General features: G+C 49.6%; 1 protein-coding gene across 2 annotated transcripts in view; it reads right to left on the bottom strand.

The window, feature by feature from the left end:
* The window catches only part of RASGRF1 (Ras protein specific guanine nucleotide releasing factor 1), a 127,581-nt gene extending 117,333 nt beyond the window's left edge, over window positions 1-10,248 (bottom strand). The window contains exon 1 of one of the 2 annotated variants that reach the window (XM_032263844.1): window positions 9,539-10,248. In XM_032263844.1, the coding sequence (XP_032119735.1) occupies window positions 9,539-9,814 (276 nt within the window). In that variant the 5' untranslated portion in view covers window positions 9,815-10,248. The remainder of the gene's footprint in view (window positions 1-9,538) is intronic. The other variant, XM_032263845.1, reaches the window with a different exon arrangement.
* Between the last annotated feature and the right edge of the window lie 7,035 nt (window positions 10,249-17,283).

Genomic DNA, 17,283 nt, shown 5'->3' with positions numbered 1-17,283 from the left:
GTGCATTCTGTTTCACTCATGTAAGATCCTGTGAGTTGGATCTTCCTAACAGGAAATGTTCATCTTGGTCAGAAATTCTCTACATTTCTACATGGATGTTTTGAATACCAGCTAAGGTTACCGAAAATTTATTCATTCTTCTAAAACTGATTTGGAAAGGACTTTATTTTAAGATCTGAGTTGGATTTTTCCAGCTTGAAAAAAAAATTCAACTAGGAAGTATCTTTTGGAAAATAATTATCTCATGTTTCAGGGTAAAGAAATTGCACTAGCCCGGATGGATTAGTAAAATCTAGTCTTTACAGCATAAATTACCTCATTTAACAACTGGCCTGAATGTCCACTGACCCTACTTACCCACCTAGAACGAGGAGGTGTGGTGCCGATTCTGACTCTGACATTTAACAGTGAGACCTCAGTGCCTGGCACAAAATAGACACTCATTAGGTATTTGTGGAGAGAATGAACTCTGTCTATTCAAGTTTCATCTGTCAAATGAGGACGGTGTCCCTCTTATGTAGAACCTCAGTCACTGCAGGGTCCGATGGAGGATAAATGAAATGCTAATTGTGAAAAAGACTTCGTCATCTGAAAAGGTGCTTTATCTGAGTGCATGGCTTGCTTGGAAGGTGTGGAGACACTTGAAGCTTTCACGGGAGGAGAATTTGACATTCCACTGCTGCCCCAAACCTGGGGTGTGGGAAGTCCCAGAGGGCATGGGGCTGCTTAGTCTCCGGTTCCTGAGCTCTGGGTGGTTTTAGTGACCCAAGCACCACAGGCTTCAGTGGCTGAGTCACAGGCTGGGATGGGAGTGGAAGGGAGACCTTTAGTGCTCATGGTACTTCCCAGATTCCGGCCTTTGAGACTGCTCCGTTCTGCAGCCTCCTCTTAACTGGCTTCCTGCCTCCAGGTGGGTTTCGTCCTGTTCATTCCCACTCTGTGGTGATCTTCCTAACAACAGAGTGAAGCTGCCCCTTTCTCTCTCGGAGCCCTGCACTGGCTCTGCACTGGGCCTGGGAAGGCCTGAGCTTTGTGACATAGCACACAGGACTTCAGGGCAGCTTTGGTGTCCCCTGCAAAGTACAGGTCCCTACTCACCCCCCTGCTCCAACTCCCATAGCCCCCACCCCTCCTTGGTTCTCACACTGCGTTGTCACTATGTGTTCACAGGCTGTCCCCTCACTGGACAGTGAGCCCCTCCAGGGAAGGCCCCTGCTGTTTGCCCCATCCTCCCAGTGCCAGGAAGGCATGGGCCCGGCTCCTCGAAGGTCCTTGTAATTCTCTGTTGAGTGAAGGCTGTCAATGGAGTGTTAACATCTCAGGAGAACACTTGAGCCTTTAAAATCCTCTCCCTTGTTAATTCCAGGGAACCCTAGTGGCCAAAATGCTTCTGTGACACTTGGTCAAGAATGACAGAGCCACTGAGCTTAATGAAACGAGGGAGGCCAGGCAAGGATCCTGCCCCTGTAAACTCAGAGCTTACTCTCACACCACACACTCTTTGTGTCTTCACGAAACCACCATAAAACCTGCCTTCAGCTACGGTGTGTGTCCCTGATGATCAGATTTGCATTTAAGAAAGATCATCCTGGCTGCAGAGAGGCTGAGGACTGGGGGTGGGGGCACACCGCATATGGGGAACACTGGAAACCGTGAGCATCATATTCTTCTCTCAACCTTTCTGGCGCTCTGTGTCCAGGCACACGGTAGGTCTGCACTTCCGCACCTCTTCTAAAATGAAGCCAGGTGACTCACCCTGTCTAGGGAACTGTGCTCAGAGTGGATCCCTTCTGGGAAAAGCCAAGGAGAGCTCTGTCACACTCCCTCCCCTCCGTGGAGGGGACCGTGGAGGCTGGTGTCAGGACCAAGCCTCTACCAGAAGATCTCAGGTTTTAGAATCAGGAAGACTTCCCTGAGTGACCATGATGAGTAATGGCCTCCTGCCAGCCATGTGGAGCATAGAGCACAAGCAGGAGGTGAATCTTAGTTGTGCTGATGGAGGTCTAGGGGTTGTTTGTTACTGCAGCACAACCCAGCCTACCCTGACCAACACACCGGTTAGGAGGCAACTGCGAAAGATGAGACCAGGTGAGAGGTGATGTCCACCTGGACCAGAGCAAGGAGGAAGAGAGGGACAGAGGGCACAGCTCTGAGAGATAGACCCAGGAGGGAAGTCTAACAGGGCTTGGCAACCGTTTGGCCACAGGCATAGAGGACGCTCCTGCAAAAATCATCTGTCCTTTCGTAGGGGCTTGCTTGCTCAGACCTTTCCAGGAACTCACAGGTTCTCTGAGCTAAGATTTCCATCTATTTTCTTGCGCAGGGTCAGGGCTCAGTGTTGACTTGCTTCCAACCTGTGAGAGATCACAGGGACCTGGGCCACTGCTATCGTGAGGAACAGTCTCGTCATAAAGGTGGAAATTGAAGCCCCAGCTGCTGTAATTTACTAGTGACACCTACTGTGCTGTGCTATGGCTTTCTAAGCAGCAAGTTTAACACAGAGATGGGGAAACTGAGGCTCAGAGAACTGAAAAGCCTTCCCAAGCTAGGAGGTGGCAGAGCCGAGACTCAGAGCCAGGATCTAACGCCGGGTCTCCATGGTTGGAAGTCCTCAATGCTGCCTCACCATCAGGGGCAAAATAACTGCTCAGCGAAGGAGGTTGGAGGCTGGAAATGAAGGCTGTGTGTGTGAGGGGCTGTACTCTCCTCTGAGTCGGGGACAGAGAGCGGGGGTGTCCACACCTCCCAGCTGCTCCCTGCACGACAGTCGCCCTCACGGAAGTGTTTGGGCGTTGGCAGAGTTCCAGACCTCTCTCAAGTCCACGCGTCACTAGTGCTCCTGCATAAACATCAGGGGGCTGAGTTCTGTTCTTGGCTGCATGCACGCGGGCACTGGCTCCACGCTCCCACGGATTCCAGGGAAACCGGACTGTGGGGCGTGGATGCCTGCCTTGGTGCGCTTCCCATCAACGCTCAGGGGATTCAGAGTTGCATGGTTCCCACCCAAGCAGACACAAAAGCCGCTTTCACAAAAGTCACTGGCGCGACTGTGACATATTTTCACCTGCTGTTAATTCTCTTTCTTTCTCCATGTATTTTGGCAACAGACAGCAAGAAATAACAGTCCCCAGCCAGTCCCTATGCTGTGTTTGTGGATGAAGATCTCAGGTTTTAGAATCAGGAAAACCTCCCAGGTTCATGGGCAGCTTCTCCATACGCATGCTCTGTGACTTTAACAACTGACTTAACGTCTCTGAGCCTCAGTTTTGTCATCTGGAAAATGGGTAAATAGTGATAACCACACAGGGCTGTTGGAATAATGAAGGGAAGAGCTATATGTGAAGCATGCACACTCTGGTGCCTGGCACATAGTAGGTGCTCAATCAGTGGTATTTATTTTCATTCAGTATTTTTGATCTAGCATTTCGAAACATCCTGCTACAAAATTATATACATTTAAATCTGCATTCATACATGTCAGAGTTGAAGAGTTGAAGGGCATTTAGATAACTCATGGTGAAGGTCAAGCTTTTTAAAGCGTTAGTAAAGATGAAATCTCATGTGGAAACCTAATATATAAAACAGTTAAAAATGGGACTGCTCTGATTGACGTGGGAGTGTGGCCCCCAAGGTTCCTCAGAACAAGGCAGAAAAACATCGATTAAGGGAAGTCAAGGATTTGGCCACAGTGACCCAGTGGGAGAGAAGGGTCAAAGCCTGCTTCTCCTGCTCAGCTTTGGCAAGCCCTATGAAGGAGGTGTGATGGCCCCTGCCTGGCAGTGTTGAAAACTGAAATCCTACTGTGGACAAACCACCAAATTCAACTTCCCACTGCTGGCTGCTTGCTCTTGGAGAAGTTCAGGGCTGACCAGCCAGGCCAGTCTGTGAAGGCACTGAGTGCAGGCGGACCCCAAAGCGACCTCGTGAGGCTCTGCCCAGTTGGCACTATCAGCCAGCCTGCATGCCCCCTGCTGTGCACCTGGCAGCCACATCACTTCATTCCCTGGGCTCTGGACAACAGGGTCACCACCCGCCGAGGCTCCACACAGGCCCTTTTGTTCAGACCATGCTCTCAGCACACACCACCCACTGTTCTCCTTTTGGGGCTCTGCTAGGTTTTATAATAAGTGTCCTCATCATTCTGGATGGTGGTGTGCAGGGGCGAGGATTAAAGCACTTTTCTGCCCTCAGGCTTCTTAAATGTGACCTCCCTGAGATTAAATGTGATGAGATCACTGCCACTCATCCTCTTCCACTGCCCGCAAACCTGCTCATCTTCAGCTCTTCCCTCTCTATGGGTGACATGCATCTGCTTGGTGGCCTCGGGTAGAACTGCAGACGTCAGGTTTGATCCCATCTTCTTTTCTGTTACAACCAATGGTATGGCAGATCTTGCCAATTTTCTACCTGAGTCTCTCTTGGTGAAGTTTTTTTTAATCGTAAAGACCCTGTTCCTTCATCCTTTTGGGGCTTCGACATCTCTCACCTGGACTCTGGTTTCCAGCCCCTGCCTCCTGCTCTCCTGGTGCTTACATTCTAGAGGGGAAAAGGTTGGTTTGCATCCACCTGAATACATGAAATAATCATAGACTGTGATCAGCTGTATGAATGAAGAGTCCAGTGCTGTAAATGCACGTGATGCAGAGGCGACTTTGAAGCTAAGACCTGCGGGAGAAGAAGGATCTGTTCATTCTAAGGGCATGGTGGGTGGGAGATCATTGCAGGTGGAGGGAGCGGCTTCTGCCACAGCCTTGAGGTAGAAAGGGGGAGGCAAATGCAGGACTGAAAGATGGCGGCCTGGGCAGGGTGAGGAAGGGGGAGAACAGGATGGGTGGCACTGGGTTAGAGGGGCCAGCAAAGCGTGGATCTCACTGGGTACTCCAGGTCATGGTCGGGCATTTGAACGTTTTTCTAAAGGCGATGGAAGCCACTGATGCTTTCACTGGCTTGGTTCCATGATCTGATTTGCATTTTAAAAGATCACTTGCTTGCTGTGTGGAGTGGGGAACTGGAGTGGGGCGAGGTGGGATAAGAAGGAGGCTATTCAATTAGTCTCAAGCAGGGTTCCATGAACTCCCGAACCAAGGCAAGGCAGGGAGAAAGAGTCCCAGGCTCTGGGGGTGGGGGAGGCTCTCTTGGTGATTACTGTGGGAGTGAGTCTCGAGGAGAGAGGTGAGCTCCCTACTGAACTGTGAGTGTTTTGAAGACAAAAATTAAGTTTTATTTTTCTCTATGTCTGCAGGACCCAGCACAGGCCTGGCACCGAGGGCCAAAATGTCTGCTGCGTAAACAACGTGGAATCTTAGTTCAGGCTTGTAGATGTACAGTTTGTTTCTGATTCTCACCACACTGTCACCAAGCACAGGGGCAAGGAACCAATACTCCCTTGTCCCACTCCAGGCATAATTACTGTGCCTCTTCAACTCCATTCCAACTCTAGGGACATGTGGGGCATGGAGTGGGAGATGTTGATCCTGTGGTCCCCACACCTGCTGGAGTTGGGCGTGGTCTGGAACTGTGGGGTAGCCTTGCTGGTTTCCCAGAGATGCAAGCATCTCATACGTATGCCAACGTCCCAGGGTTCTGTGTCTAAGGGTTGCTGCGTTTAGAGCAACGTTATTTTTCTACATCCAGCTTTTCATTTTTCTGACTAGCTGAGATGTTGAATGGGCTGTAACGCCAAGGAGGGTGGCTTTGTGGTGACAACAGAATAGCTACAGAGTGAGAAGGCCAGAGAACATGTCTCATCTCTGCCATTGGCTTGCTGGGTGGCCACAGATGAAATTGTTGCCTCGTCTGCGAAATGGGCGTACTCATTAGCCTCAGGGCTGTTGTTGATCTGAATCTGCCAGGCCAATCAGTAATGTGTCCAGTGCATGTGGACCAGGAGTGGGGCTTTGTCTTGTTTCTAGGGAAGGGCACAAAGTGGGAAGACAACAGGTACCAAGAGCCCCCCAGGTTCCGGGCCTTCCACCAACATCAGGTTCTGAGGTTCTGGCTGCAAGGATTTGTCTGAGTCTCTTCTGTCCTAAGAGAATCAGGAAGAGCCTGATGCCCATTTTTTGACCCTTCCTGGTTGGGGAGAGTGAAAGGAGTGTTGGAGTTGGTTTGGCTGGGTGCCCTACTGAGAAGCTGGGGCTAGATGTTCTATTTCAGGGAGCTTGGAATGAGAGTGGGAAAGGCCAGAAGAAGTGTATGGAACACCAAGGGCTAACCTCTAGGGAAGCTGAACCCAAGCTCTAAGTCAATGGCGCCTGGGCTTTCGTTGTGTGGGCTACAGGGCTGGGAGCAGAGGAGGTCAGGACTGAGTAAAATGCCCAGGCCAGGGAGGTGACTTGCAGCTGCCAGATGGAATTGGAGGGGGGCATGGCTGTGCCAATCTGACTTCACGAGGCCTTGGGATCCCAGGCTAGAGTTCCTGGACATTGAAGCTACATCAGTTGCAGTCGGAGCAGCCTGGATGCAGCCAGATGAGACTGCACAATGTCAGGACGGGCCTGGAGCTAGTGCCAGGGCTCCCAGAGCACCTTGCATGTCCCACTATTACAGCGTCTTCACAGGGTGAGGAGCTCACCCTTATCTATGTCTGTCTTCCTCAGGGGCTCATGGCCTGTGACAATCAGCTTCTAGGCTGAGGACATAAAATATGAAATTAGCATATGATAGGCTAACAAGTCCAGCTCAATATGTGTTTCCTGTGCAGCTACTATGTGCATGGTCTGACTCTGCCCTGGCCACTTAGGGTTTCCCAGCCAAGACTTGGTTTCTATCCCCTCAAAAACCGTTCTTCAGGGAGGAAGCTGTCTGCTTCGACGTTGGTAAAAATGGCATCCTGCTGAAAGCGATTCTTTATCAGATACCAGCTAGTCTAGTTAAACAGATGGCTTCGTAGAGGCCTCTCCACTCAGGCGCTCTGTCCATGCCCAGCAGATTGAGTCAAAGCTTCTCATAGGCTCAGACCTGGTCACAGAATGGCCTGGAGCTGGGCGTATCATACTGGCCTCTGTGGCTTACGCCACGGGGCACCCAAATCAAAGAGAAACATGAAGCGGCTGCTGGCACCATCAGTTTTACTTGAAGATGACGGAAGAAACAGTGATGGGCTTTTGTACATGATGTACAGCCTGAAGGAGCAGGTTTTAGTTTTCCACAGGGGCCAGGCTTGGTCTAGAGTCAAATGGAACATATATTAACATATGTGATTAAAGTATGAGTCTTTAAGAAAAATTGGCACCAGACCATTCATCAGCTACTTTTAACCTTGTCTTGTTCTCTTGGGCCAGGAGGGCTGCTCTTGTGAACACACCTGAGGGTCTCTGACTGACAGTGTTCCGGAAAAACGATTCTGAACATGGGTGCATCTCATATTAAGTAGTTTACACTCTTGTTCCTCCCGTGATCTGCTGCTGGTATGATTCGATACCTAAGCCAAGAGTTGGACGATCTGAAATCAATGTAGGGTCTCCTTTTCAGGAATTCTTAGGCATTGGATGAATTCTAGGTCTGATTCTGCCACGGATTTACTGTGTTGCTGGGTACCTCCCTTCCTTTCTTTGCCTCTCAGTTTCTTGGTCTGTAAAATGGGAAGGCTGTATCCTCGAGGTCCTGTTTAATGTTAACCTCTGGTGACCTGAATAGCACTGTCCAGGTGGGCACAATTCAAATTCAACTATGATTCATCTAGATCCAACTAAAATGTATTGGGAGCATATTTTCATGTATACTATTTAATGTAGGGCTCTCAAAACCCCGGAAAGGTGTGTTACCATCTTCATTTTGTGGATTACCAAATGGAAACTCAGAGAAGTTCGGCAAGTTAAGAGAAGTCACACAGCTAGGAAGTCAGAGAGCTGAGATTCAGCCTCAGACCTGTCTGTCTTCACGTCCAGGGGACTGAGAACAGATCATATGAGCCCACACCAACTTGGCTTCTCCCACCCCTCCCTTCCTGCCTAGCCAGGAACTCAGCTCTGGGATCTAGTGGGTTGAGGGATGGAGGGGGTTCTGTCTGGGGCTGGGGGCTGCAAGCCCCTGGTAGGTGTGGTGGACACTGCCTGGAGAGTAGCAGGTTCTAAAGGGCTGAGAGCAAATTCACTAGCCTGGCCTGGCTCTGGCTCTGGCACAGGAGTCCCCCAGGCGAGCTGCCTGCTCTTTGCTCTTCTTGCCATCTGGGAGCCCCTGCCTACCACGAGTCTTGCCATCCCAGGGACCCACCCTCAAAAATTCCTGTCCACACTTCCCAGTCCTCAGAAACCATCTCCTGACCCCAACTGACTGAGGTCAGGGAAGGAAGAGGTGTGCTAGAGAGACGGAGCTCAGATCCCTGTCCTGAAAATTGGGAGGGAGACTTCAAGCGACGCTTTTATTTCAACCAATTCAATCGCCACCGGTCTGCGTCTTCATGCAGCAAAGGCTTTTGAGATATCGGTTGTCTATTCAGAACCTTGGGACGGCCTCAACTACTTGCATGACATTGGGCAAGTGATTTTCTCTCTCTGGGCCTCAGTGTCCCCATCTAAGCAATCGCCAGCCGGTTGGGCCGTATGGATGTCAGGTCCCTGCTGGTAGTGGCATTTTAGGATCCGCAGTCATGTCATCTGCTTTACCTTCCTCGAGGCAAGCGGCTGGACCAGATGCTTTTGGAAGGCGCACTCAGCTTAAAGGTGGCTCTCTTTGCAGGTGCCCCTCCTCCCTTCACACCAGAGGCTCACCCCCACCCGGCCAGAGCTCCCTGTCAGATCCAGGCCTGGCTCTTTAGCCTTGCAGCTCAGGGAACCAGAGCGCAGCGCTGGAGCCGCGACTGCCGCGGCGGCGCAGGGGGCGGGGGAGGAGAGAAGCGCCCACTTGTCCCGCGGCCTCCGCGGCAGCCCAGGCCCTAGCCCCAGCGCATCAGAGCGGTCCTTGGAATCTTTGGGCTTGTCGCTCCGGCGGCCGCGGGGCTGGGAGCCCACCACTGCTCCAACGTACCGAACGGAACTGTGCAGCCCCGCAACCCCTGCCCAACTCCGCGGAGCTAGCACAGGCTGCTCTTCGCCTTCAGCTGCGGCGAGGCAAGGGCTGGCCGCGCTTGAACGCCTCCGTCTTGCCCTTCCCATGCCTAAGTGCGGGGAATTACGCGTTCCCGGCGTCGGACAGACGATCGGGGGTACTAGGGCTGGGCAGTGGGAGTGGGGGTTGGGAACACCATTTTTGGCTGGACGTGTGTCCAGATTCTTCGTCTCTGTCTGGTCCTTCGGACCTCATCTTCCTCTGCATCTCCAGGTGTCGGCCCCTCTGTACCCGCCTCCCACGGGGCTCTTCCGGCGAAGGGCAGCCGCAGCCCACATCTACTCCCTGCCCTCAGTCCCTGCCCCCCTCTGCCCGCCGCAGTCACTCGCCCGGCTGGGAGCAAGCCTCCCCTCTCGCTGAGGGTGCGGGAGCGCCCAGGGTACCAAGAGCAGAGGGGCCAAAGTTCGAGCACCATCGGCCAGCTGAAGGCCCTGAGCCCCCAGGGCCGTGGCCGGGACGCGGGGAGGTCGGGACCCGGCGCTCGCCTCACCTGTTTCTCCAGCGGCTCCTTGGCCGACAGCGCCGGCTTGGGGGAGGGCGCGCGGTCGCACACGCAGCCCTCGAGCAGGTAAAGCCCCGAGGGCCGCGAGCTCGAGTCGCTCTCGAAGTAGAAGAGCAGGTTCTGCAGCAGCGCGAACCATTTGGTTTGCCATTTTGTGTTGTCCGAACTCCTCTTGCTCAGGTAGCCTTTGCGCGTGCCGTCCTTGCGCGCCAGCAGTCCCAGGGACGCGACGTGGCCATCGTTCAGCCGGATCCCCTTCTGCATGGTGCTCAGAGGCCAGCGAGACCCCACGCGCTTACATCTTCTCCGCGCAGCAGCCCCCCGTCCTTGCGCGCCGCGCGCTGCCTCTCTCTGGCGCTCGCTCGCTCGCTCCCTCTCGCTCTCCCCTCCCCCCAAATATCTACACTCCAGGATCTGGCGCCGAGCCGCGGCTTCTTGAATCCAGATGTACCATTCCCCGCTGGAACCTCTTCTCCGCTCCGCAGAGCCCTGGGAGACGCCGCCCGACCCTCCACCCGCGCCGGGCAAACTGAGGGACTGGCGACCTGCGCGCTGGCGAGGGGGCAGGCGGAGTCATGTGACGCCGATCCCTCGAAGAGCGCGTTTCAGCAGCGCGGACAGGGACACACGCACACAGCCCCGCCGAGGCGCAGAGCCGCGCGCAGGCTGCACCTTGGCGCCTCCTCCCCCGCCCCAGACACACGCGCACGCACAGACCCTGCCCGCCCTCCCCCATCTCCCCTTCTCTCCTGCGGGTGTTAAAAAGCAAATCGGATCAATTTGCGTTTAACCCAGTGGGACCCCGCAGTCTCGCCACCCGGGAGTTCGCGTCTTTGCGCCGCCGCGGCGCACTGTAGACCCGGGGTTAAGTGCCCGCGGTCATGTTCTCCCCTAGAGGCTCCCCCACCCCGGCCTCTGTTGCCAACGCGAGGTGGAAGGAGGAGGGTGGGCGGGCGAAACGGAGTGCGAGGGCGCCCAGTCCTCGCCTTGGCAGAGTCCACGGGTCACGCTGAGCCCCAGCCTCCCGCCCGCTCCCGCCGCTTCCCAGCTACCCGAGGGCAGGGCGGGGTAGCTGGGGGGGCGGCCGCCGAACGCTGGCTACTTTATTCTATTTTGAGAGTTGCCAAGATCGCCGAAGCCGCCCCCGCCCCCTGCACCCTGAGGTCTGCCTGGCGAGCCGCTGCTGGGAGTTTTCTGCAATACCCCCGAAGCCTGAAGGCGGCTTCAAACGCAGGCGCGGGGACCATGGGAGCCTTCAAATAGCTGCGCTGGCGCAATGATGCCTTAATGATAGATTTTCCGCTCTTATTTTTAGCTCTCACTCGCCTACACAGCTACACGGCATTTATCCGAGAACGTCACAGCGCCCGCTTGCTGCACCGGGAGGGCGCGCGGGCAGCCGGGGAGCCGGGAGCTGCAGCGGGGAGCGCGCATCCGCGTCTGCCGCAGAGGGCAGCGGGCTCGCCCCGAACCCGGAGCCAGCCAAGCCTGGCCCGGAGCTCCGCAGCGGGGATGGGTGTCCGCGCAGCCCTTCAAGGAAGGACACCGTCGTTCCGCGCAGAAACTGCGGGCGCCCCTCCCCCGACACACACAGACACACACACACACGAACACTCACACACACCACACACCACACACACCCACACAACACACACGCACACTCATACCACACGCACACTCACACCGCACGCACACACCATACACACCCACACCACACACACCACACACATTCACCACACTCACACCACACACACACCATAAACCACACAGACCCACACACCACACACACACCTCACACACCACACACACACCTCACACACCACACACACAGCACACTCACACCACACACTCACCATACACACACACATCACAGACACCACACACACACACCACACACCATGCACCACACACACCACACGCCACACACCATACACACAACACACACCCTACACACACACCACTCCCCATACCCACCCACATCTCCACCACACACACCACACACATCTCACACACATGCCATATACCAACACACTCCCCATACACTCCATACTCCCCCACACCCACCACCACACACACACACCCCACACACATCACACACACACCACACAAACACCACACACACACATACACCACACATACCACACACACACCACACACACTACACACAACACACATACCCACACATACAGCACACACTAGACCACACACCACACATATCACACACACACACCACAACCACACACACCACATAACACACACACCACACACCCCCCCACACCACACACCTTAGTTTGGAGCCCTAGGAAAGGGCTTGGGAACCAGGCAACCCCGTGTAATCACGAAGAATCCACAGAGAAGCTCTGCTGTGGAGGAACGAAGCTGCCCCTTTCTTGAGCACAATGGGGCCAGCCTGTGCTCTTGGAGTGGGAGCATTAGAGGGAGGGACTGGCCTTGTAACAACAGTCCTCCCTCTGGGTGCCATTGCTCCGGTCCCAGGGACCCCAATGACTCAGTGGTGCCGATGTTTCTTCACAAATAATGAAAATAGACTAGATGGCTAAGCCTTTTCATTCAGCCTTAATTTTCCCTACACTGTGACCATCTTTTCTTATTTGCTGTCTTTATGGCAGCAGAGTTTGCAGACTGAGGCTCTTAATCTGGCCTTTCTTCATCTAAACTCTTTTATTAGGAAGTCTGTTACAGAAGCCAAGAAAAACTTTAAGGAAGGGGCACTGTTATAAGTGCTGGAGATCAATTAAGCCATTGAATCTTCATGCAGCCCAGTGTAGTAGGTTCATCTTTTTCCCCAATGAGCTCCATTGTACAGACAGGGGAAACTGATGCATGGGATAGTTGAAGGACTTGCTCCGGGCCACTCAGCTAGAAAGTGGCAGAGGTTGGATCTGAATTGGGCAGTCTGCCCCTGAGGTCTTTGTACAGCTAAGTGGGTGGTCCCTGGACTGCAGAGAGATTGGCTTTTATCCCAAGAGGGGCAGGTTTGTCAGGAGAGGGTCTCCCAGGTAAGCTAAAGCCAAGGCTGAGCCTGCCTGGAGGCTGCTGTGGCAGAGGGATCTATGGTAGGTAGGTTCTGAACCTGGGCTGCACATCAGAATCACCTGGGAGTACTTAACAAGCATCCCCCCCCACTCCCACCCCACCCCTTAGAGATCTTGGGTGGGTTAGCTATACTTTCTTTCTTTTTTTTTGAGACAGAGTTTCAGAGTTTCGCTCTTGTTGCCCAGGCTGGAGTGCAATGGCACAATCTCAGCTCACTGCAACCTCTGCCTCCCGGGTTCAAGCCATTCTCCTGCCTCAGCCTCCCGAGTAGCTGGGATTACAGGCATGTGCCACCACGCCCGGCTAATTTTGTTTTCTTAGTAGAGATGGAGTTTCTCCATGTTGTTCAGGCTGGTCTCAAACTCCCAACCTCAGGTGATCCACTCGCTTCGGCCTCCCAAAGTGCTGGGACTACAGGCTTGAGCCACCTTTGCCTGGCCCACTTTCAAGGGTAATTGTAATGTGCAGTGAAGGTGGAGAACCGCTCATAAGTGGGAGGACTAATGATATGGTCATGCACACATGAATCACCTGGGCGTCTTGAGGCTAGTAAGGACTTCTAGTGAGTGTGTGTGTGTGTGTGTGTGTGTGTGTGTGATGTGTGTTGTCTGTTGCATGCGTGGAATATGGTATGGTGTGTATGTGTGTGGGGCACGGGGTGTGTGTGTGGATGGAACGTGTAGAGAAGCTTTGCTCCTTCGGCAACATATTCCAAAAGAAAAATGTAGTTTCCATGTCATTTAAAAACAACGAAGACTCAAGCACAAGGGCTGGGAAGCAGACTTGGAAATGGAGGTTTTGCCGATGGGAGTTTACTACTCCAACTTTGGGCTCAGTTGGTCAGCTTTGCCTGGGCACCCAACTGCAGACACCAGCGATTCACACTTTTACTTTCCAGCCAATGAAAATAGCCATAGGATTCCGTTTGATTAAAATTACTGCAGACTGTTGTAAAAAATTAAGACAATATAGAAAATAAACAGATTAACTTCTCCAATGATTTTTTTCTATACAATCCTCTTTTCCTAAATAAATAAATTTACCAAAATGTGTTTCTAGAATACGTACTATTTTATGAACTCAATCACCTGCTGTCTCTTTACTTCACAGTATGTGGGGACGTTTTCATGTTACTACAAATTTAATTAATGGATTCTTTCTGATTGGGGATTTAGGCTGTTTTCAATTCATTGTTTTTGGAAATAATGCAATTAACTTTTTTTTTTTTTTTTTGAGACGGAGTCTTGCTCTGTCACCAGGCTGGAGTGCAGTGTGGAAATCTCGGCTCACTGCAACCTCTACCTCCTCTACCTCCTGGGTTCAAGCAATTCTTCCGCCTCAGCCTCCCGAGTAGCTGGGACCACAGGCGCGCGCCACCACGCCCTGCTAATTTTTGTATATTTAGTAGACACAGGGTTTCACCATGTTGGCCAGGATGGTCTCTATCTCTTGACCTCGTGATCCGCCCGCCTCGGCCTCCCAGAGTGCTGGGGGTACAGGCGTGAGCCACCGCGCCCGACCAATATCTTTTTATATGCATGTCCCTCTTTTAGGCTGAATCCCTGAAAGTGGCATTTCGGGGTTAAGGCGATGTACATTGACAGTATCGGTTTGTATTACTTGATTTCCAGAGAGCCTTTGCTCCTGACAAGGCTACCAGCAGTGGATGAAACCGTCCATTTTTCCATCCACTTGTCAATCCTGGTTACTGATGTTGCCCGTCTCTTAAATATTTGCCCATTTTGAAAGGGCAAAAAAAATGATATCCCTTCTTGTATTAATTTTAATTTCTTTCAAATATGGTGAGGTTAGACATTTCAACATGTTTACACTCATTCACATTTCTTCTTTTTGAATTTTTGTTTTATATCTTTATTTTTGCAGACGTGTTTATGTTTTTCTCATAGACCGATCACAGCATTTTATATATTAGAAATATCAACCACTGACCATCATACCTGCTGGAAATAGTGCTGTCTTTTATTAGCTGTGGTAAAATATACATAGTGTTACATGTTACTCATTTTTAGGCTTACAGTTCAGTGGAATTAAATAAATTCACAGTATTGTGTAGCCATCACGATCATCGTCTTCTGAACTTTTTATCTGGTGAAACTTAAACACTGTATCCATTAAACAACTCCCATTTCCCCTTCTCCCCAGTCCCTGGCAACCAGCCTTCCACTTTCCGTCTCTATGAATGTAGCTATTCTAAGTACCATAGAAGTGGAATTGTTAGGGAAGCAGATGCCTAGGAGAGCCAGAGTAAAGCCATTTTAAGTTCAGCTCCATCTTAGAACTAGCAAGGCACATTCCCAGTTGCAACCCATGGCCCTAAGATGTTTATAGTTGAAGAAAACCCACAAGGACACACACTTACAACAGCCGAAAGCCCAGATGTCTTAAAACCCATAACAATATGTGCTTTCAAGATAATCACAGTTATGCTCTGGTGTACTCATACTGTAAAATGTCAAGGATCATTTTTGTTAATAGAATAATAAATTTTGTTATGCTGCCTGTTCACCGGCATGTAGGCAGAGGTTAGTTTACTCTTTGCATAGGCGAGACCCTACAAAATAAAAATTTAAAACAAAGACGGGGCGTTTCTCTGCTTGCTTTCCGAGGACGCCCCATTCTGTGATGCAATCGCTTTCAAGAAACGATCTCTTCTCACTCTACTCTGTGACCTGCCTTGAATTCTTTCCCGCCTCAGATCCAAGAATGCTCCCCTGGGGTCTGGATCGAGTTCCCTTTTTCTGTAACAGAATCATACAACAGTATTTGTCTTTTTGCGACTGGCTTATTTCACTTTGTTGTTTGTATTTTAATCCTGTATATCCATATCTATATATTGTGCATTTTGTAACAAAGTTTAAATCTGAATTCTGACAAATCTTTTTAAAATTGTTTCTGATTTTAGATCCCTTTCCGTGCTAGCTCAGGATTGAAACATGTTTGCCTGTATTTGCTTTTACAGTTTTATTTTCCCCATCCAACATTTTAATACATTTAGATTTATTTTTTAGAAAGGATTAAGGTTAGGGTCTGGCTTTGTTATTTTCTCAAATGGCTGGCATGTTGTCTACCATTTGTTTGAATAATCCAAATTCTACTACTGATAAGAAGTAGTGTCTTTATCGTATACCAAATTCTTGCCTATACTTGTGACTATTCCCAGATTTTGCTTTTTGTACCATTGTTCTGTCCGTCTGTGCTTATGCCAGGGACACATGATTTTATTTCTTATTGCTTTATTTTTCATTTTGAAACCTGCTAGTGCAGATACATCAGCATCACTTTTGCTTTTTATACTGTTCCTGAATATTCTTTTGTATTTACTTTCACGATTAATTCATACTCAGTTGCCTAGATTAAAAAAATTCTCATTGAGATTTTGGCTGGAATCACATGGAAAATATTTATTAGTTTAGGAAGAATGAATGCTTTTATAAATGTTTTGTCTTTTTGTTCAGGAAAAAAGTGTCACGCCAATTCCTCATTTTAAAAAAACTTTTGGTGGAATTTTACACTTTTCTTTATATATGTCTTGCATATTTCTTGTCTAATTTATTTCTAGATGTGTTTTGCAGTAACTGTTGGAAATATGATCTCTTTCCTATTTTTAGAAAGGCGGGACAGTCTTAGTATAGAAGAAAACGATTGCTATTTATATATTTATTTTTAAACTATTATTGTCCTGACTCATTCTTGTTTCTAAAATTTTAATTCATCTGTTTGGATTTGCCAGTTAGACAAATGGAGTACATTAATACATTTCCCCATATTTAGGCATGCTTGTATTTCTTAGATAAACCCCATTTAGCCATGGAGAATTTTTACATTATCATTGATTTGTTTAGTTTTTCCTGTCTCTTTTTGAGTCAATCTTGGAAATTAGGAAAATTTGCTTACATTTCCCAATTTAATGTCCTACCAAATGTTATCTTACAGTTTTTCTAATTTTCTCCACATGTGTTATTTCCCCCTTTTTCAGTGCTGATTTTGTGGTTTTATATCACTTGTCTTTTCTTACAAGAGTTTAAATTAGATTATTAAGACTTCCAATTTGTTTGCCAATTAATATGTACCTATAATGCACTCATTAATATGTACCTATAATGCACTCATTAATATGTACCTATAATGCACTCATTAATATGTACCTATAATGCACTCATTAATATGTACCTCTCAGTTTATTTATCCAATTATTTGTCTTGCTTTCTTTAGATTCGTTGTTGTCCCCCAACTTCTGGTTTAGTTTATTTTCATTATTTCTTGTTTACTAATAATAGTGTTTAAGGTTTCTTCCAGATACAACAGGATTGCTATATAAATTTCTGATGATCACTATATTAAAAGAGTATAAAGTTAATTTATTCTTTAGGTGGACATCTATCAAAGTTTAACTGGGTACTTTCTGAATTTCCAAGTAGATTTTTTTTGCTTGCTTTTGCTTATTTCTAGTTATATTGCATTGTGCTCAGGAAAATGGCCTGTTTTTGTTTTGTCCTGTATCTGGTCAATTCTGTGCTTGTTCCATGAACTTTCGGAAAGGAAACACACACTCTTTTCACAGTACATAGAGTTGGACACATATCTAGGCACCTATCAGTCTAATACATTATATTATTCAGAAACATATTTCTGATACTGATCTCTGTTTAGAGTAG

This window comes from Sapajus apella, unplaced genomic scaffold (assembly GCF_009761245.1).
Source record: "Sapajus apella isolate SASKATOON/1434 unplaced genomic scaffold, GSC_monkey_1.0 scaffold139, whole genome shotgun sequence".
Lineage (NCBI taxonomy): Eukaryota > Metazoa > Chordata > Mammalia > Primates > Cebidae > Sapajus > Sapajus apella.
Note: the sequence above shows the minus strand (reverse complement) of the source record. Positions and strands in the feature narration are given on the sequence as shown.